This window comes from Heterodontus francisci, chromosome 45 (assembly GCF_036365525.1).
Source record: "Heterodontus francisci isolate sHetFra1 chromosome 45, sHetFra1.hap1, whole genome shotgun sequence".
NCBI classification, from domain to species: Eukaryota; Metazoa; Chordata; class Chondrichthyes; order Heterodontiformes; family Heterodontidae; genus Heterodontus; species Heterodontus francisci.
In genome coordinates this window covers 13979292-14001537 of record NC_090415.1, presented here as the reverse complement: position 1 = coordinate 14001537, position 22246 = coordinate 13979292, and the positions used below count along the sequence as shown (strand labels likewise).

At 45.6% G+C, this 22246-nt stretch overlaps 1 protein-coding gene and 1 long non-coding RNA gene across 2 annotated transcripts in view; one reads left to right on the top strand and one right to left on the bottom strand.

Annotated features, from left to right (window-relative positions):
* Positions 1-22246, bottom strand: part of LOC137356508 (uncharacterized) — a 293635-nt gene that overhangs the window by 97026 nt on the left and 174363 nt on the right. The gene's annotated exons all lie outside the window — the stretch shown is intronic.
* On the top strand, positions 7714-8323 carry LOC137356335 (histone H2B 7-like). Its single transcript, XM_068022215.1, has one exon. The coding sequence runs from the start codon at positions 7714-7716 to the stop codon at positions 8092-8094; it is 381 nt and encodes a 126-aa protein (XP_067878316.1). The 3' UTR covers positions 8095-8323.

Here is a 22246-nt window from a genome sequence, read left to right as displayed (position 1 = left end):
ATTAGACTTGGTACTGTGTAATTTGACAGGATTAATTAATGACCTCAGAGTATATGCACCTCTTGGTAGCAATGATCACAATATGATTGAGGTTTGCATCCAGTTTGAAAATGAGAGAAGTGGATGTAAGACTAGTATTTTAAACTTAAATAAGGGCAGATATGTGGGCACGAAAGCTGAGCTGGCTGAAGTGAACTGGGTTACTGGGCCAGGAGACGAGAGTGGTCCTAAAGGAAGAGTGCTAAATTGGGGCAAGGCCAACTACACCAAAATTCGGCAGGAGCTGGGGAATGTAGATTGGGAGCAGCTGTTTGAAGGTAAATCCACATTTGAGATGTGGGAGGCTTTTAAAGAGAGGTTGATTAGCATGCAGGAGAGACATGTTCCTGTGAAAATGAGGGATAGAAATGGCAAGATTAGGGAACCATGGATGACAGGTGAAATTGTGAGACTAGCGAAGAGGAAAAAGGAAGCATACATAAGGTCTAGGCGGCTGAAGAAAGACGAAGCTTTGAAAGAATATCGGGATTGTAGGCGCAATCTGAAACGAGGAATTAAGAGGGCTAAAAGGGGTCATGAAATATCTTTAGCAAACAGGGTTAAGGAAAATCCCAAAGCCTTTTATTCATATAGAAGGAGCAAGAGGGTAACTAGAGAAAGGATTGGCCCACTCAAGGACAAAGGAGGAAAGTTATGCGTGGAGTCAGAGAAAATGGGTGAGATTCTAAACGAGTACTTTGCATCGGTATTCACCGAGGAGAGGGACATGACGGATGTTGAGGTTAGGGACAGATGTTTGATTACTCTCGGTCAAGTCGGCACAAGGAGGGAGGAAATGTTGGGTATTCTAAAAGGCATTAAGGTGGACAAGTCCCCAGGTCCGGATGGGATCTATCACAGGTTGCTGTGGGAAGCGAGAGAGGAAATAGTTGGGGCCTTAACAGATATCTTTGCAACATCCTTAAACACGGGTGAGGTCCCAGAGGACTGGAGAATTGCTAATGTTGTCCCCTTGTTTAAGAAGGGTAGCAGGGATAATCCAGGTAATTATAGACCAGTGAGCCTGACGTCAGTGGTAGGAAAGCTGCTGGAGAAGATACTGAGGGATAGGATCTATTCCCATCTGGAAGAAAATGGGCTTATCAGTGATAGGCAACATGGTTTTGTGCAGGGAAGGTCATGTCTTACCAACTTAATAGAATTCTTTGAGGAAGTGACAAAGTTGATTGATGAGGGAAGGGCTGTAGATGTCGTATACATGGACTTCAGTAAGGCGTTTGATAAGGTTCCCCATGGTAGGCTGATGGAGAAAGTGAAGGCGCATGGGGTCCAAGGTGTACTAGCTAGATGGATAAAGAACTGGCTGGGCAACAGGAGACAGAGAGTAGCAGTGGAAGGCAGTTTCTCAAAATGGAGATGTGTGACCAGTGGTGTTCCACAGGGATCCGTGCTGGGACCATTGTTGTTTGTGATATACATAAATGATTTGGAGGAAAGTATAGGAGGTCTGATTAGCAAGTTTGCAGACGACACTAAGATTGGTGGAGTAGCAGATAGTGAAGGGGACTGTCAGAGAATACAGCACAATATAGATAGACTGGAGAGTTGGGCAGAGAAATGGCAGATGGAGTTCAATCAGGGCAAATGCGAGGTGATGCATTTTGGAAGATCCAATTCAAGAATAAACTGTACAGTAAATGGAAAAGTCCTGGGGATAATTGATGTGCAGAGAGATTTGGGTGTTCAGGTCCACTGTTCCCTGAAGGTGGCAACGCAGGTCAATAGACTGGTCAAGAAGGCACACGGCATGCTTTCCTTCATCGGACGGGGTATTAAGTACAAAAGTTGGCAGGTCATGTAACAGTTGTATAGGACTTTGGTTCGGCCACATTTGGAATACCGCGTGCAGTTCTGGTCGCCACATTACCAAAAGGATGTGGATGCTTTGGAGAGGGTGCAGAGGAGGTTCACCAGGATGTTGCCTGGTATAGAGGGCGCTAGCTATGAAGAGAGGTTGAGTAGATTAGGATTATTTTCATTAGAAAGACGGAGGTTGAGGGGGGACCTGATTGAGGTGTACAAAATCATGAGAGGTATAGACAGGGTGGATAGCAAGAAGCTTTTTCCCCAGAGTGGGGGATTCAATTACAAGGGGACATGAGTTCAAAGTGAAAGGGGAAAAGTTTAGGGGGGATATGCTTGGAAAGTTCTTTACGCAGAGGGTGGTGGGTGCATGGAACGCATTGCCAGCAGAGGTGGTCGACGCGGGCACGATAGCATCTTTTAAGATGTATCTAGACAGATACATGAACGGGCAGGAAGTAAAGAGATACAGACCCTTAGAGAATAGGCGACAGGTTTAGATAGAGGATTTGGATCGGCGTAGGCTTGGAGGGCCGAAGGGCCTGTTCCTGTGCTGTAATTTTCTTTGTTCTTTGTTCTTTGAGATAGTTCAATAGAGAAGCAGTGGCAGACATTTAAGTGGATATTTCAGAATACTCAAAATAAGGATATCCCTACTATAAAGAAAAATTCCAAGGGGAGGATCCCCCATCCATGGTTGATTAAAGAAGTTAAGGAAGGCATCAAACTGAATGAAAAAGCATATAATTGAGCAAAGATGAGTGGCAGGTCAGATGATTGGTCACAATATATAGAATGGCAGAGAATGACTAAAAGGTTAATCAGGAAAAAAATAAATTAGAGCATGGGTGTAAGCTAGTGAGAAATCTAAAAACAGATAGCAAGAGTTTCCACAGGTATTTGAAAAGGAAAAGTGCAAGTAAATTGAGTGTTGGTCCTCTAGAGAATGAAAATTAGGAGTTAAAGGTTGAGAATAAGGAAATGACAGAAGAAATGTACATTAAAAAATGCTTCTATCTTCACTGTTGCATATACAAAAAACATTCCCATCATAGCTGTAAATCAGGAGGTGGATGGAAGAGAGGAACTTGTTGAAATTACAATCACCAGGGAAGTGGTACTGAGTAAAGTGATGGAGCAACGGGCTGACAAGTCCACAGAACCCGATGGGCTTCATCCTAGGAGTTTCAAAATGGTGGCTACGGAAGTAATAGATTTGGTGGTGTTAATTTTTCAAAATTCGTAAGATTCTGGAAAGGTGACATCAGACTGGAAAGTAGAAAATATAATCCCTCTATTCGAGAAGGTGTGGAGGCAGAGAAAGGGTAACTATAGTAATATAAAAGCTAAATACTGCAGATGCTGGAAATTTGAAACAAAAACAAGAAATGCTGGAAATACTCAGGTCTGGCAGCATCTGTGGAGAGAGATGCAGAGTTAACATTAGCTATAGGCCAGTTAGCTTGACACCTGTCATGAGGAAGGTGGTAGAATTGATCAATGAGGAGGCTATAGCTGGGCATTTTGAGAAACATAAGGTCATCAGGAATAGTCTGCATGGTTTTGTGAAGGGGAAATCATGTTTAACCTATTTATTGAAGTTCCTTGAAGGACTAACATGCACTGTGGATAAAGGGGAACCCGGTTGACAGACAGTACTTGGATTTCCAGAAGGCATTTGACAAGGTGCCACATAAAAGGTGATTGTGCAAAGTAGGAGTTCATGGGTAACATATTGGCATGGATAGAAGATTGACTGGCTGGCAGAACACACAGAATGCAGAAATGGGTCCTTTTCTGATTGGCAGGATGTGACGAGTGCTGGGGCCTCAACTTTTTACAATTTATATCAATGACGTAGATGAGGGGAGTGATGACATGGCAGCTAAATTTGCAGATGAAACAAAGATAGGTCGGAATGTATGTTGTGAAGAGGACATAAGGAAGTTGAAGACTGATATATGTAGGTTGAGTGAGTGGGCAGAAATCTGGCAGATGATGTACAATGTGAGAAAATGGGAAGTTGTTCACTTTGTCAGGAAGATTTAAAAATATTTCAGTGCTGAGCGACTGCAGAATTCTGGAGAGGGATCTAGGTGTTCTAGTGCATGAGTCAAAAAAGTTAGTGTGCAGTTACAGCAAGACAGAAGGAAGGCAAATGGAATGCTATCCAGTATTACGTGAGGAATTGAAAATGACAATAATCACGTTATACTTCAGTTATACAGGGCATTGGTGAGACCACATCTAGAATACTGTGTGCAGTTTTGGTCTCCTTATTTAATAAAGGAAGTAAATGTGTTGGAGACGGTTCATAAGATGTTTACTTCAGAGAAGTGAGTGTGACAGCTAACCAGAATAAAAAGACACAAACTCAAATACCAGAGAATGAGAATATAAGAGCAGGGAGGTTATGAGGGAGCTGAATGAAATGCTAGTTAGGCCACAGCTGGAGTACTGTGTACAGTTCTTGTCAACTCACCAAAGGAAGGACGTGATTGCAATGGAGAGCATGCAGAGGAGATTCATCAGGATGTTTCCTGGGCTGTGGCATTTCAGTTATGAAGAGAGACTGGATAGGCTCGGGTTGTTTTCCTTGGAGCAGAGAAGGCTGAGGGGGGAACTGATTGAGGTATACAAAATTACACGGGACATTGATAGTACAGATAGGAAGAAAACGTTCCCTCAGTGGAGGGATCAACAACCAGGGGAGATAGATTTAAGTAATGGGCAGCAGGTTTAGAGGGGACTTGAGGAGAAAATATTTCACCCAGACTGTGGTTGGAATCTGGAACACACTACCTGAAGGGCTGGTAGAGTCAGGACCCCTCATAGCATTTGAGAAGGATTTAGATGAACACTTGAAACGTCATAGCATACAAGACCATGGGCCAAGTGCTGGAAAATGTGATTCGAATAGATTCATGCTTGATGGGAGGCAGAGACACAATGGGCCAAAAGGCCTGTTTCTGTGCTGTATAACTCTATGACAAATGTAAAGGAAAGCCAACATTCACATAGCAGAAATTCACAGATCCAAAGCGAATCCATCATACAGTTCAGCAGAAAGTGACAGGACAGAAAGACCACACACTCACATACCAGAAATTGGCATACAGAATAAAATTCACACGCCCGTATCAGAAACTAACTTGTACAGATGTAAATCCACAATCATACAGCAGAGAATGAGATGTACGACGAAACCCAGCTTCTGACACTTGAGGCAAACGTACACAGAGTGAAAACAATGCTAATGTCTCGTACCAGAAACGGCCAGATGTAGATCACAACCCATACTCACATATCAGAACGGGCAGGTACCTTGTAAAATATCTCTTAATGAACCACTGACAGGGATGCGATACAGTCCACATTCGTTCATCAGAAACATACAGATACAGATAATAAACAGTACTTACATACAACAGATTGAAAGAAATGGGTTAAAACCCACCCTCATATGTAGACATCTGATGGATACAGAACACAGGTGAGGCCTCCAAACCAGAGACTGACATGTCGAGTGAAAACAACGCTGGTGTGTCATCAATTAACATGTGCTGTGTAAAGCTACACAAAAATGTCACTTACTAACAGGTACAGAGACAAAATCAAACAACCTTTCATACCAGAAACTGACAGGTGCAGATTAAAATCCAAATTCACAATTCAGAAATTGACAGATAGAGAAATGCCCAGACTCCAAAATCAGATATTAACAGATACATAACAAAACCCACGCTCACAGAACAAAACCCATCATCACCCATTTAGAAACTGAATGTTACGGAGAATAAAAAAAAAACAATCACCTATTGAAGATTCAAATTATTGAATGAAATCACCAAATCATTGACCATAGATTGACAGATATGGAGTAAAAGCCACAGGTAAATATCACATACTGATGGGCACAGAATGAATCCCACACTCACATGTCCTGCAGGGAAGGACAAATATTTCGCGACCCAGAATGTCCATGCATTTCCTCCTGCCATATTCCGCATATATGACCAAATAGATTCTTTTGTTAACACCTCAGAAACATCATCCCTGCCAGTGTTATCATATTATATTTGATCAATTCCTTCCACTGCACAACCCTCCATATTTTTCAGACCTATCTTTCCTGAATATTTGTCGCCAGTAATAATAAGTTCCCTTGCCTCGCCTAGTTTCAGCCAGAAATATGTAATGGTCACGATCTCAATCTTTCATAATAACAAGAAATGCTGTATAAACTCAGCTGGTTTGGCAGCATCTGTGGAGAGAGAAGCAGAGTTAACGTTTCAGGTCAGTTGCCCTTCTTCAGAACTGGTAAATATTAGAAATGTGAAATGTTTTAAGCAAGTAAAGCGGGGGTGGGGCATGAGATAACAAAGGAGAAGGTGCAGAAAGGACAACGTCACAGAATAGCTGACCAGAAGGTCATGGAGCAAAGGCAAACATTATGTTAATAGCGTGTTGAAAGACAAAGCATTAGTACAGATAGGGTGTTAATGGATGAAATTTGAATAGCCACAAGTACAACATGGAAAAAAAAGTGGGTAAGCAAACTGTACCAACTAAGATGATATAAAATAAAATAAACAGAAAAATAAATATAAATAAGATAGAATAACTAAAAATAAAAGTAAAATGGGGGGCCCGTCATGCTCTGAAATTATTGAACTCAATATTCAGTCTGGCAGGCTGTATTGTGCCTAATCAGTAAATGAGATCCTGTTCCTCGAGCTTGCGTTGATGTTCCCTGGAACACTGCAGCAATCCCAGGACTGAGATATGAGCATGAGAGCAGGGGGGAGTGTTGAAATGACAAGCAACCGGAAGCTCGGGGTCATGCGTTCAGACTGAGCAGAAGTGTTGTGTAAAGCGGTCACCCAGTATGCGTTTGGTCTCCCCAATGTAGCGGAGACCACATTGTGAGCAGCGAATACAGTATACTAAATTGAAAGAAGTACAAGTAAATCGCTGCTTCACTTGAAAGGAGTGTTTGGGGCCTGGGATTGTGAGAAGAGAGGAGGTAAAGGGGCAGGTATTACACCTCCTGTGTTTGCAGGGGAAGGTGACGTGGGAAGGGGACAAGGTGGTGGGGGTAATGGAGGAGTGGACCAGGGTGTCGCAGAGGGAATGATCCCTTCGGAATGCTGACAGGGGAAGGGAGGGGAAGATGCATTTGGTAGTGGCATCACGCTGGAGGTGGCAGAAATGGCGGAGGATGATTCTTTGGATGTGGTGGCTGATGGGGTGGAAAGTGCGGACAAGGGTATCCTCGGTTGAGGAAAAAGGAAGACATATCAGAAGCGCTGTCATCTCAATCTTTCATGTGGTTACTTGTGACTGCAGCTGACCAACCTTATTTGGCACGCTACATGGAGATAAGAACTTGCACTTCAATGCTCGCATTTGTCCCACTCTGACACTCACTATACTGGACGATTCGGTCCTGTTGATGGACGGAAGTGCAGAGGGGCGCTACATCCTGATAAGGAAGGGAACTATAGAGAGTGAAAAAAGAGACGAGTTCGTACTAGCAAAATAGAAATGGTTGATGAGGAAGAGGGACTCAGAAAGTCACTGATGTAGATGGATAAGGGCCGGCAAAGGGGTTTGGACGATCTGACTGCTGCGACAGTTTGTGGCTGTGAGAAGCACAAAATGTCATTGGTTACTTTAGACACCCAATCAGATAGATACAGAACATCAGGCAGTGACATCATTGTAAACCAGCCAATCATGAACATGGCCTTCTCCCATCCTTCATTAGCATAGGGTTCAGGGGATGTCTATAAAATGCGAGCCTGGAGTGAAATTTCGGTTATTCTGTGTCTGAAGTTGATCGTGATCATGGTTGACGAGAAGAAAACTGCAGCACCTTCCAAGAAGGGTGCCAAGAAAGTTCTGAAGAAGGCGCCAGTGAAGGGCAGCAAGAAACGGAGAAGATCCAGGAAAGAAAGTTACTCCATCTACGTGTACAAAGTGATGAAGCAGGTTCACCCTGACACCGGCATCTCCTCCAAGGCCATGAGCATCATGAATTCGTTTGTGAATGATATTTTCGAGCGAATCGCCCGTGAGGCTTCCCGCCTGGCCCATTACAACAAACGCAGGACGATCAGCTCCCGGGAGATCCAGACCGCCGTGCGCCTGCTGCTGCCCGGGGAGCTGGCCAAACACGCCGTGTCGGAAGGTACAAAGGCGGTCACCAAGTACACCAGCTCCAAGTAAATATCCGCAATGTACTAAAACACACCCAAAACACAAAAAGGCTCTTTTAAGAGCCACCCACAACTTCTCTGAAAAAGCTACAACATTGTATAGTATCGACTTGTATTGATTTATATATCAAGTGTCCTTGCCTTTGTGATCTCTGTTTTACTCCCATAGATTCTGGTTAATGCAGTTTCACTGCCCGTGCGATCTTTCTGTCTCTAACTAATAATGTCCCGGACATAAATTACTGGCCACTGACCATTTGTGAGGTTTGTCCTCGGACGTGTTCATATTCGGCCCCTTTTCTGTATTTCGACAATAAAAGCTGATTTAACGCACATACATCAGTTCGCAGTCACTTTTTTCCCGAGTTCAAATTTGACCTCAAAAATTAATAATTACATTATCTGGAACCCCCGGTGGTGTCGGAACCCTCCGTCTCACACGCTGACACCTGACACTGAAAATCTACACTCCGCTGTTGTCTCCCACGAATAACAAACAATCGTTCATCAGTGATGCGGTATTATTATGAAAATTGACATGAAATGTGCCCGGTTGGAGAATGTTGTGAAAGAGACTTTCTGCTCGCTGGTTTTAAAAAGGACAGAGAGTGAACCCGAATAGATGTCAGAATGTAAAAGCCAATCTGGAACTTGTTACCAAATATAGAATAACACAATATGAAAAAGGTTTTATTGATTTAACCGTAAAAAAAGAACTATAAATGTTATATTCTATATTGAAGCCGCCCCAATATATTGGCGGGCTTTTCAAATTTGAAAAATCGGTTGCAGTCTGACAATTTGGCGCCGTTATTTTCCGCCCTCATCTCCTTGGCGTCTCCTGATTGGTGAATTCAGCAGCTCTCCGATTGGTTACATGAAGAGCACAGAGCAGAGTGACCAATCAGCAGTGCCCACCACTCCATTCCTCCAGAAGGTACAAGGAGGAGGAATGTGGGCGGATCTCAACATTCTTCGTGAAAGTGCTTGTGAGATTGTGGAAATGTCTGGAAGAGGGAAGACCAGTGGTAAAGCTCGGTCCAAGGCCAAGTCCCGCTCCTCCCGAGCTGGACTACAGTTCCCGGTGGGCCGTGTTCACAGGTTCCTTAAAAAGGGCAACTATGCTGAGCGGGTGGGTGCCGGAGCCCCGGTCTATCTGGCTGCTGTGCTCGAGTATCTGACAGCTGAAATCCTCGAGCTGGCCGGCAACGCGGCCCGGGACAACAAGAAGACCCGTATCATCCCCAGACACCTGCAGCTGGCCGTCCGCAACGACGAGGAGCTCAACAGGCTGCTGGGAGGGGTGACCATCGCACAAGGCGGGGTGCTGCCTAATATCCAGGCCGTGCTACTGCCCAAGAAAACCAGCGCTCCGAGCACGAAGGGCAAGTGAAGCTGCCAGACCTGAATTTGTCAACCCAAAGGCTCTTTTCAGAGCCACCCACTTCATCTGTGAAAGGGCTGGTTACTGTCTGAGAGACGGTAATGTTATACTGTTCGCGTTATTTTGTGTTGCTATGAATTGTACTGGAGTCGAGCATTTATCTGCTCATCAGATGGAATGCCTTTTAATTTTCTCTTCCCATGTTTGTAAGGCTTTTTTTTACAATTCTACCGTTTATATACCATTAAGGCGTGTCTTGAGTTCGAAAATGAGCTACTCTGATAAAATGACTTGTATCCAATGGTGTCACTGCTCTCACACTGAGAACTGCAAGGTCCTGAAATTCCCAGCTGCAATATGGAGACAAAGGAATCTGGGTCACTCTGCTTCGAGAGTTATCAGTGGACAGTAAAGAGGGTGGTCAAATCCTTCTGAGACGTTTATGTGCTGGAATCAACAAGAGGTAACAGCTCTATCTTTTGCCAATTTGATGTCTCTTTGAAGAGCCGTTGTGTTATCTGATGTCAAACTCAGTTCCGGGCAGGGTCAGTGTTTTTTTTTCAGGGCAGTTGTTTCAAAGAAGCTGTCGGCTGATTTTAAAAGAGATGTTGCGTTTCGTGTTTTATTTCTGTACATTGTGGAGATCGACAAGGAACTGGGATAATTCGTCAGTGTTTTTGTCCCTGCCAAGGCGGCGTGCTTGGAGAACTCCCCGGGCAGCAGCAGACCCATTGCGGTCGATATGTGTGTACACAAATCACAAGATCCAAATGATTGTAGACTGATGCCATCTACTGGTTAAAAGTGAGTCATGCAAGAATACTCCAATTCCTTCAGAAATATCTGAAATTGGAGAGGAATAACATCGAGTGTGTTGGGGGCAGATTCAATCGAGACCCAGAAAACAGAATTGAATAATTATATCAAGAATAAAACAAAACTGCAGAGCAATGGAGAAAAGGCGGGTCGGTGGGAGGAGGTGAACTGGTCTTGCAGAGAGCCGGCCACGACACGACGGGCCGAATAACCAATTTAATAGAAACAGAGAAAGATTGGAGCAGGAGTAAGCCATTCCGCGCTTCGAGCCTGCACCGCCAGTCAATATGATCATGGCTGAGCATCCAAACTCAGTACCCTGTTCTCGCTTTGTCCACGTATCATTTGATCCCTTTAGACATAAGCGGGGATCATTTTAGAAATAAAGACACGCTTTAGTAGTACATAGAGTCACAGAGAGATCCAGCACTGAAACAGGCCCTTCGGCCCACTGAGTCTGTGCCGACCATCAACCACCCATTCATACTATTCCTATATTAATCCCATATTCCCTACCACATTCCTATCTTCCCTCAATTCTCCTACCTGCACTCGGGGCAATTTACGATTGCCAATTTACCCATCAACCTGCAAGTGTTTGGCTGTGGGAGCAAACCGGAGCACAAGGCGGAAACCCACGTCACAGGGAGAACTTGCAAACTCCGCACAGGCAGTACCCAGAACTGAACCCGGGTCGCTGGGGCTGTGAGTTTGCGGTGTTCATCACTGTGTGGCCCTAAAAGGTAGTACTGTTTAAAAAAAAAAGCCTTACAAATATAAGAGGAAATTAAAACGCATTCCATTTAATGAGCATCTAAATGCCCGAATCCAGTAGTACAAACTCTTTTATGAATTTATTTAATAATTTGGCCTCAACTCTTTTCTGTGGTAGAGAATTCCACAGGTTCACCACTCCCTGGGTGAAGAAATCCCTCCTCATCTCAGTCCTAAATGTCTTACCCCTTATCTTTAGACTGTCACCCCTGGTCCTGGACTCCCCTGCCATCAGGAACATCCTTCCTACATCTAGTCTGTCCAGTCCTGTTATAATTTTGTCGGTTTCTCGGAGATGTTGTAACCATTCCATGATTCTATCCTCCAATGGGAACATGAACGTGGTGTTCAGGTGCAGATTGAAATGGTTGTAAAACATTTCATCAATTACAGTTCAGTTCTAAAGAGCTCTGGTGTGTATACTGTATAAATGACGAGCTACATGTATGCCCGCGATGCTGGTATAGTGGTGAGTATATCTGCCTTCCAAACAATTGACCCAGATTAGATTCCCGGTCATTGCAATGCCCACTCGTGGTCAAATATATTTCTGCAACCTTGCCATAGAATGTGACAAATGCAAAGCCATGACTAAATTGAAGTCAACAAATTTTCTCAACATTATGTTCTTCTCCCTTAAAGTTGATGGTCAAGTGTGCTGTGGAATTTTGCAGCTTAAAAATGTCAATGCAAATTCAGAAAGAAAGCTTCCAAAATATTCTCAACATCCAATCAGACTCACTTCCTTGCTTGATCAGCTTCGCCCTGCAGCAAGTTTGTTTCCTTCAAGTGTTTATCCAGTTTCTTATTGAAATCATTGATTGTCTCTCCTTCCACCACACTTGTGGACAGCGAGTTCCAGCAGGTAAAAGAGAAAAAGTTCTTCCTCACATTCCCTTCCATCTCTTGCCATAAACCATCAGTCTGTGTCTCCTAGTCCTTGTACCATCAGCTAATGGGAACAGGTTATCCTTGTCTAACTTATATACACCTCTATTAAACCTCCTCTCAATCTCCATTTCTCTAAGGAGAACAACCCCTTACTTACAGAACACAATCCAGAGTCATCTATCCAAGCTTTTCAGTTTCAAAAGAATAGTTGTGTATTAAGTAGTATAGATCGGAGCATAAAACTCAGAGACTTTGATAGATCAACTGATTGTCTCTGCCCAATTCACTGGATTTTCTGTATCACCTGAACACTGCTATACTCTGTGTAAAGGTTAGAACATTTCCATGGCTTACATTTATGCAAGAACTGCTATGTCAAGGCTGGATGGCAAAGCATGACGGTCATCTTCACAGGAATATGTCAAAATGCCATGTTGAGAGATGTGTCTGTGTGGATGATGCACTGAGTCACGACATAAAGGAAAGGTCATGCAGCAGGAGGGGTCCCACAATGTGGGGGTGATGGATCATGACATATTTTACCTTTGTGAATAATAAGGACAGCCACTATAATAGGAATAATTGTATGCTATGTACATCAATATATTACAGTCTGTTTGAGCTAATGCTTGTTTCATTATGAAATGACATTACAAGACTAGAGTCCGTTAAAACCTCTATGTAAGAACAATGGGAGAGATAGGTTGAAGACCACAGCATCCTTACAGGGGGTGAGATGAGATAAATAGGACACTGTAGAATTGCAAAATCAAAATGGCTTCTATCAGCAAGAATGTGACCTTTAGTATCCTTGTTAAAATAGAAAGGAACAGGAAGTATCTGTAATGTGTGTAGATTGAACCATTAACTAACTAGGGTCAAACAATGATGTCAACCTGGTCCAATTAGGATACTTCAAACAATTCAAAGCTAATATGGTGACATCCTTGCACCCAAAGAAGGGTAAAAGAAAGGGTGTTACGGGACATTGTCGGCACTTACAGAGGGGTCCACGGAACATCATTATCACACTTAGAAGGAGAAGATAGAGGATGGTCAAGAAAACAGCAAGGGAAGCAGAAAGAGAGAAGTCCACGCCCCAGCAAGCACAGAAGCAAGATCCGGTGCTGAGTGATGCTGCAAACCTATTGCTGTTGTTAAACATTCACTTTATCTATCTTAGTTAAGACTAATAAACTCTCAGACTTGATCACAGAACTTGAGTTTGTACCTTGTAGGTCTATTTTGGCCAATAATCACAGGACATTTTCTGTCACCACTTCCCCTCTCTATTCTATCTCCCTCCTCTCGCTCTCCTCCCTCTGCACTTTATTATTATTGATGATGGTCATATTGACCTATTTATTCTCCTCCATCTCAGACAGTCCCCTGCGATTATGGATGACTTTTTACACTCCAGTTTGACGGGTTCTGAAATAGCTGATAAATCCAATGCATGATCTGCAGACTCTGCCACATGAGGGTTAGGTGGTGTTAGAAGGGTTCAGGTAAATGACCCGTTTGGAGGTATGGATGCTGCCTTCGAGCCTCGACTTCACATGTTACCGACAAATTTCCCTGAACTGTAAACTATCTTCCCAAATGAGAGATGATTTGAGGACATATCTAAAATGTTTCCACACTCAGCCAGGGGTTCTCCTGCTCCGACCAATTTCTGAGCAAAACAGCTGCTTCCGGATTCTGCATTTGCAGGTTCTTGGAGACACATGTTCAGACTAAGTGAGAGACTAATACTGATGGTCTGAACACACATAGGCAACAGAAACGACACCAGTTCCCCTCCCTGAGTACCTGTCACTGCTTCTATCCTGTGTGTGTAGGATTCACCCTGAGTCCCTCTATCCAGCTTTACCTGCTCTATCTGCAAAAGTGCTGAACCTTTCAGTTTTTGGTCTGCTCAAACCGAGTTCAAGGCCTGAGTAGTGAACAGAATGTCTCATTAATTCTTTGACGAAGACTATGATTGAACAGCAGGTTATGATCGACTCGGCCAAAGATTGGAAAAATTCCTGTCCATCAATATTTCAACAGGGATCTCCTGGTTCAGAGTGTTTAAGGGATACAGACCTAGGCTTCGGGAACTAACCCCTGAGAATTATAGCAAAGACTGTCAACATGAGGACATTTAACAACCGGGAGCTGGAACTCTATTGTCACTGTAATTGTGTGTCCGGTGTAATCGCGGTACTTCCGTGCGTGTGTCTCTTGTTTAGAATAAAATGAGGAAGAGCGCCCTCCGACATTACTCTCATTGACCTCGGGTTTTTCCCGGGTAAAACAACATTTTACTGGCTGAAATTAACTCTGCAAAGTCCCAGCAAACACACCGGATCCCTCAGTCTTCCCATGTTTCTGTCGGATTGTTTTGAGAGGAGAGGCTCAATAATAACAAACACCCTGCAGAGACAGATCACAATTTGAACATCTACATTGGACTAGCTGCCAGTTTTATATGTTACATGTTGCCCCACACCTCCCCTCCCTCCCTCCACCCTAACCCCATGTTCGGCTTTTCAAATCGGACATTGATGAATGTGAAATGGGGAAAGTTCCCATTGAATTTTGAATGTTGAATTGCTGCAGAGATCTGCGCACGCGCGATATAGGCCAGTCTCATTGGACATCAAAATGAGATGAGCGCATGCGCACCCCTTCCGCCAGCACAGCCTGTGAGCGTCATTCACTGAGTGAGCGGACAATTGTTCAAATCAGCTGCAAATGGAGACATTACAAGCCTGGGGTAAGTGAACAAACAGTATCTGCTCACAGCAGTACAACAGATTTGGGCCCGTGTCTGCCGATGTGCTCATAGATTAGCATTGATTACCGGGTCCATTCAGCGGGAGTGGGGGACAGTTTGTAATGTACATTGTGGAGCAGGAACTGGTCCTGGAACATGGAGTGAGCTGGGGGGGAAGGGAGAGGTCTTTCTCAGGCAGTGTCTGGACAGGGAGAGAGAGACAGAATATGATGAACTCACTATTGAAAATCATTGCTGATTTCTCTCTCCAAACAGTAATGAATGTTATAATAAAAAGCAAAATACTGCGGATGCTGGAAATCTGAAATAAAAACAAGAAATGTTGGAAATACTCAGCAGGTCTGGCTGTATCTGTGGAGAGAGAAGCAGAGTTAACGTTTCAGGTCAGTGACCCTTCTTCAGTAATGAATGTTCCTGGTTCAGATCCAGTATCTCACTATTTATTGTTATTGGATAGTGAACAGCAGAAAAAAATGGCTGAACAATAAAGATACGGCAGATTTGAAGGGACCAGGTGAGAAGATTAAGGACACTTTTTTAAACAGTGCTTACTTGTTGTCCGTTGAACAATGGGACATGGAAATAGAAATCTGGCTTACGCAAATGTCGCTACTCGATCGGGTATTCCAATTCATGGAGCAGTGCGGGGCTTGGGGTGTTTCTGAATGTCACAATATTGTTATAAAACCGTTCCAAATACCTGGGAAGCAGAAGCAGAGTTCTGCAGTACTGCAGTGGACTCAGACACTGACACTACTTGTGTCATTGACTTTCCTTTTGTGATTGTTCAGAATGATTATTGTTGAAAAGATTACTTTGATCACTTTTCTGCCTTCTCACTCAGCTGTTATTCAAGTATAAGAGTTGCCTTTCTTTTCCTGCAGGCAAAGACTTGAAGGAACCAGAATGAAAGTCGTGATTCCTCGACAGAAGAAAACGTGCATCCAGCTCGTTCCAATACACAGTAGGTACAGTATCACTCACAAAGCACACTGACATGGTCAGGTCGTCATTTCCACTGTAACAAACAAAAGAAGTAGTCAGACCCACACAGATTCCAAGGTCGAGAGACACACTATCAATCCAATAGTCAAATAGAGCAGTAGAGATAGGAGTTGTTTCTATTTCACTCCAGCTGGTTGGTAGATACATCAATCACAGTCCAAAAACATACACATTATCAGATTTAAATACACTGTGTCACCTTGGCTGCAATTCAAATACCAAATCTTAAACAGAACAGACAAAATGTATCTGATTGAAAGCTACAGAATGAATCCCAATAACGCACCCCACAATATAAACTGAGCTACAAATTACACAGCAGTCCAAACATGTCACTAAGGGTCAGACAACAACATACACGATTAATTCATTCTCTACAAACCGATGGAATTTGACATTACATAGTTAGTTAGTTAGAGATATAGCACTGAAACAGGCCCTTCGGCCCACCGAGTCTGTGCCGACCATCAACCACCCATTTTTTACTAATCCTACATTACTACCACATCCCCACCTGTCCCTATATTTCCCTACCACCTACCGAAACTAGGGGCAATTTATAAAGGCCAATTAACCTGGCAACCAGCAAGTCTTTGGCATGTGGGAGGAAACCGGAGCACCCGGAGGAAACCCACACAGACACAGGGAGAACTTGCAAGCTCCACACAGGCAGTACCCAGAATTGAACCCGGGTCGCTGGAGCTGTGAGGCTGCGGTGCTAACCACTGCGCCACTGTGCTGCCCCAAATCAGGTCATGCTCTAAATTTGAAAGATCGTCATTCACAATTGCTTTTGCAGAGCTACAAATTGGATACCAAGCTGCAACTCACAAACAAGAATTGAATAAAACCTACAGCAATAAAATATTGTTAATCCTTATTTTAAATTAAACACAAGTAAACACATATTGATACATTAATGAGTTAAACAAAGCATTGACAACACAATGCCTGAAATATATATTAAGTCCTGAATACAGCAGGATCTCAACTCACATACAGCACAAAGACACATAGATGCAGAGTGAATCCTACACTCAACCAGGGTGCCAGAGCTTCACAGATCAAGAATGAATCAAATATACAGACACAGTATCATTAACTTACATATATTGAATGTGTCTATCCTGTGTGCACAGTAGAGATACTGGCAGATACAGAATGTCTCCCACACTTGGATACTCGCTCTCTGTCACTCCAACTGCCTTTCGCTGTCTGTCTCTCTGACTCTGCCTCTCTCTGTCTCTCTCTCTCTCTGTCTCTCTCTATCCCTCCATCCCTCCATCTGTCCTTCCCTCCCTGTCACTCCATCTCTCTCCTTCTCTCTCTGTCTCTCACTCTGTCCGTCTATCCGTCTTTCCCTTCCTGACACTCCCTCTCTCTCCTTCTATCCCTCTCTGCCACTTTCTCTGTCCCTCCATTTGTCTTTCCCTCTCTGTCTCTCCCTCTCTCTCCTATCTCTCTTTCTCTCTGTCTGTCCAACTGTCTTGTCCTCCCTGATACTCCCTCTCTCTCCTTCTCTCTCTCTCTCTGTCTCTCCAACTTCCTTTCCCTCTCTGTCTTTCCCACTCTCTCCTTTTCTCTCACTCTCACCCTCTCTCTCTCTCTCTCTCTCTATCCATCCATCCATCTGTCCTTCCCTCCCTGTCACTCCATCTCTCTCCTTTTATCTCTCTCTCTGTCTCTCCCTCTCTGTCTCTCCATCTGTTTTTCCCTCCCTGTCACTCTCTCTCTCGTTCCATCTCTGCCTCTCTCTCTCTGTCTCTCCATCTGTCTTTCCGTCTCTGTCTCTCCCTCTCTGTCCTTCTCTCTCTGTCCCTTCATCTGTCTTTCCCTCTCTGTCTCTCCCTCTCTGTCCTTCTGTCTCTGTCTCTCTCTCTGTCATTCCATCTGTCTTTCCATCCCTGTCACTCCCTCCCCCGCCTCTCTCTCTCCCTGTCTCTCCATCAGTCTTTCCCTCTGTCTTTCCCTCTCTGTCTCTCCCTCTCTCTCCTTCTTTCTCTGAATCTCTCTCTCTGTCTTTCCATCTGTCTTTCCCTCCTTGTCACTCCCTCTCTCTCCTTCCATCTCTGCTTCTCTCACTGTCTGTCTCTCCAACTTCCTTTGCCTCTGTTTCTCTCCCACTCTCTCCTTCTCTGTCTCTGCCTCTCCCTCTGTCTCTCTGTCACTCCCTCTCTCTCCTTCTATCTCTGTCTCTCTCTCTATCCATCCATCTGTCCTTCCCTCCCTGTCACTCTCTCTCTCGTTCCATCTCTGCCTCTCTCTCTCTGTCCCTCCATCTGTCTTTCCCTCTCTGTCTCTCCCCCTTTCTCCTTCTTTCTCTGTCACTCTTTCGGTTCCTCCATTTCTCTTTCCCTCTCTGTCACTACCTTTCTCCTTCTCTCCGTCTCTCCACTTCTCTCTGTCCCTCCATCTGTCTTTCCCTCCCTGACACACGCTCTCTGTCCTTCTATCTCTGTCTCTCTCTCTCTATCCCTCTATCCCTCCATCTGTCCTTCCCTCCCTGTCACTCCATCTGTCTCCTTCTCTCTCTGTCTCTCCCACTCTATCCTTCTCTCTCTGTCTTTCTCTCTCTGTCTCTCCATCAGTCTCTCCCCCACATGCCCCCCTCACCCCCGTCACACGCTCTCTCTCTTTCTGTCTCTGTCGCACTCTCTCTACCCCTCCAGCTGTCTTTCCCTCCCTGTCTCACCGTCTCTCTCCTTCTCTCTGTCTCTCTGTCTCTCTGTCCCTCCATCTGTCTTTCCCTCTCTGTCTCTCCCTCTCTCTCCTTCTATGTCTGTCTCTCTCTCTCTGTCCCTCCATCTGTCTTTCCCTCCCTGACACTCCCTCTCTCTCCTTCTATCTCTGTCTCTCTCTCTCTCTCTCTCCCTCCAACTGTCTTTCCCTCCCTGTCACTCCCTGTCTCTCTCTCTCTGTGCCTCCATCTGTCTTTCCCCCTCTGTCTCTACCTCTCTCTCCTTCCATCTCTGCCACTCTCTCTCTCTCTCCCTCCAACTGTCTTTCCCTCCCTGTCACTCCCTGTCTCTCTCACTCTGTGCCTCCATCTGTCATTCCCGCCCTGTCTCTCCATCTCTCTCCTTCTCACTCTGTCTCTCCCTTTCTGTCTCTCCGTCTGTCCTTCTCTCCCTGTCACACTGTCTCTCTCCTTCTCTCTCTGTCTCTCTCTCTCTGTCCCTTCTTCTGTCTTTCCCTCTCTGTCTCTCCCACTCTCTCCTTCTCTCTCTGTCTCTGCCTCTCCCTCTGTCTCTCTGTCACTCCCTCTCTCTCCTTCTATCTTTGTCTCTCTCTCTATCCCTCCATCTGTCCTTCCCTCCCTGTCACTCTCTCTCTCGTTCCATCTCTGCCTCTCTCTCTGTCCCTCCATCTGTCTTTCCCTCTCTGTCTCTCCCCCTTTCTCCTTCTTTCTCTGTCACTCTTTCGGTTCCTCCATTTCTCTTTCCCTCTCTGTCACTACCTTTCTCCTTCTCTCCGTCTCTCTACTTCTCTCTGTCCCTCCATCTGTCTTTCCCTTCCTGACACTCCCTCTCTCTCCTTCCATCTCTGTCTCTCTCTTTCTCTCTGTCCCTCCATCTGTCTTTCCCTCCCTGTCAAACCCTCTCTCTCCTTACATCTCTGCCTCTCTCTCTCGCTCTCTGTCCCTCCATCTGTCCTTCCCTCCGAGTCACTCCATCTCTCTCCTTCTCTCTCTGTCCCTCCATCTGTCTTTCCCGTCCTGACACTCCCTCTCTCTCCTTCTATCTCTGTCTTTGCCACTCACTCTGTCTCTCTCTCTGTCCCTCCATCTGTCTTTCCCTCTCTGTCTCTCTGTCTTTCTCCTTCTATCTCTGTCTCTGCCTCTCTCTATGTCTCTCTCTCTCTCCCTCCATCTGCCTTTCCCTCTCTGTCACTCCCCCTCTCTCCTTCTATCTCTGTCTCTGCCTCTCTCTCTGCCTCTCTCTCTGCCTCTCTCTCTGCCTCTCTCTCTGCCTCTCTCTCTGCCTCTCTCTCTGCCTCTCTCTCTGTCTCTCTCTCTCTGTCTCTCTCTCTCTGTCTCTCTCTCTCTGTCTCTCTCTCTCTGTCTCTCTCTCTCTGTCTCTCTCTCTGTCCCTCCATCTGTCCCTCCATCTGTCCTTCCCTCTCTGTCACTCCCTCTCTGTCCTTCTATCTCTGTCTCTCTCTCTGTTCCTCCATCTGTCTTTCCCTCCCTGTCACTCCATTTCTCTCCTTCTCTGTCTCTGTCTCTCCATCTGTCTTTCCCTCCCTGTCACTCCATCTGTCTCCTTCTCTCTCTGTCTCTCACTCTGTCCCTCCATCTGTCTTTTCCTCTCTGTCTCTCCCTCTCTCTCCTATCTCTGTGTCTCTCTCTGTCTCTCCATCTGTCTTTCCCTCTCTGTGTCTCCCACTCTCTGCTTCTCACTCTGTCTCTCTCCCTGTCAATCCCTCTCTCTCTCCCTCCCTGTCAATCCCTCTCTCTCTCTCTGTCCCTCCATCTGTCTTTCCCTCCCCGACACTCCCTCTCTCTCCTTCTATCTCTGTCTCTCTCTCTCTGTCCCTCCATCTGTCTTTCCCTCCCTGTCACTCCCTGTCTCTTTCTATCTCTGTCGCTCTCTGTCCCTCCATCTGTCTTTCCCTCTCTGTCTCTGCCTCTCTCCTTCTGTCTCTGTCTCTCCATCTGTCTTTCCCTCCCTGACACACGCTCTCTGTCCTTCTATCTCTGTCTCTCTCTCTCTATCCCTCGATCCCTCCATCTGTCCTTCCCTCCCTGTCACTCCATCTGTCACTCCATCTGTCTCCTTCTCTCTCTGTCTCTCCCACTCTATCCTTCTCTCTCTGTCTTTCTCTCTCTGTCTCTCCATCAGTCTCTCCCCCACATGCCCCCCTCACCCCCGTCACACGCTCTCTCTCTTTCTGTCTCTGTCGCACTCTCTCTACCCCTCCATCTGTCTTTCCCTCCCTGTCTCACTGTCTCTCTCCTTCTCTCTGTCTCTCTCTCTCTCTCTGTCCCTCCATCTGTCTTTCCCTCCCTGACACTCCTCTCTCTCCTTCTATCTCTGTCTCTGTCTCTCTCTCTCTCTCTCTCTCTCTCTGTCCCTCCATCTGTCTTGCCCTCTCTGTCTCTCCCTCTCTCTCCTTCTATCTCTGTCTCTCTCTCTCTGTCCCTCCATCTGTCTTTCCCTCCCTGACACTCCCTCTCTCTCCTTCCATCTCTGTCTCTCTCTCTCCCTCCAACTGTCTTTCCCTCCCTGTCACTCCCTGTCTCTCTCTCTCTGTGCCTCCATCTGTCTTTCCCCCTCTGTCTCTACCTCTCTCTCCTTCCATCTCTGCCACTCTCTCTCTCTCTCCCTCCAACTGTCTTTCCCTCCCTGTCACTCCCTGTCTCTCTCACTCTGTGCCTCCATCTGTCATTCCCGCCCTGTCTCTCCATCTCTCTCCTTCTCTCTCTGTCTCTCTCTCTCTCTGTCCCTTCTTCTGTCTTTCCCTCTCTGTCTCTTCCACTCTCTCCTTCTCTCTCTGTCTCTCTCTCTGTCCCTCCATCTGTCTTTCCCTCTCTGTCTCTCCGTCTTTCTCCTTCTATCTCTGTCTCTGCCTCTCTCACTGTCACTCTCTCTCTGTATCCCTCCATCTGTCCTTCCCTCACTATCACTCCATCTCTCTCCTTCTCTCTCTCTGTCCCTCCATTGGTCTTTCTCCTTCTATCATTCTCTCTGCCTCTCTCTCTGCCTCTCTCTCTGTCCCTCCATTTGTCTTTCCCTCTCTGTCACTCCCTCCCTCTCCTTCTATCTCTGTCTCTCTCTCTATCCCTCCATCTGTCCTTCCCTTCCTGACACTCCCTCTCTCTCCTACGATCTCTATCTCTGTCTCTCTCTCTGTCCCTCCATCTGTCTTTCCCTCTCTGTCTCTCCGTCTTTCTCCTTCTATCTCCGTCTCTGCCTCTCTCTCTGTCACTCTCTCTCTCTATCCCTCCATCTGTCCTTCCCTTCCTGACACTCCATCTCTCTCCTTCTCTCTCTGTCTCTGCCTTTCTCTCTGTCTCTCTCTCTCTGTCCCTCCATTGGTATTTCTCCTTCTATCATTGTCTCTGCCTCTCTCTGTGTCTCTCTCTCCCTCCATTTGTCTTTCCCTCTCTGTCACTCCCTCCCTCTCCTTCTATCTCTGTCTCTCTCTCTATCCCTCCATCTGTCCTTCCCTCCCTGTCACTACATCTCTCTCCTTTTATCGCTGTCTCTCTCTCTGTGCATCCATCTGTCTTTCCCTCCCTGTCTCACACACTCTCGTTCCATCTCTGCCTCTCTCTCTCTGTCTCTCCATCTGTCTTTCCCTCGCTGTCTCTCCCTCTCTGTCCTTCTGTCTCTGTCTCTATCTCTGTCCCTCCATCTGTCATTCCCTCTCTGTCAAGCCCTCTCTCTTTCTCTCTGTCCCTCCATCTGTCTTTCCCTCCCTGACACTCCCTCTCTCTCCTTCTATCTCTGTCTCTCTCTCTCTGTCCCTTCTTCTGTCTTTCCTTCTCTGTCTCTTCCACTCTCTCCT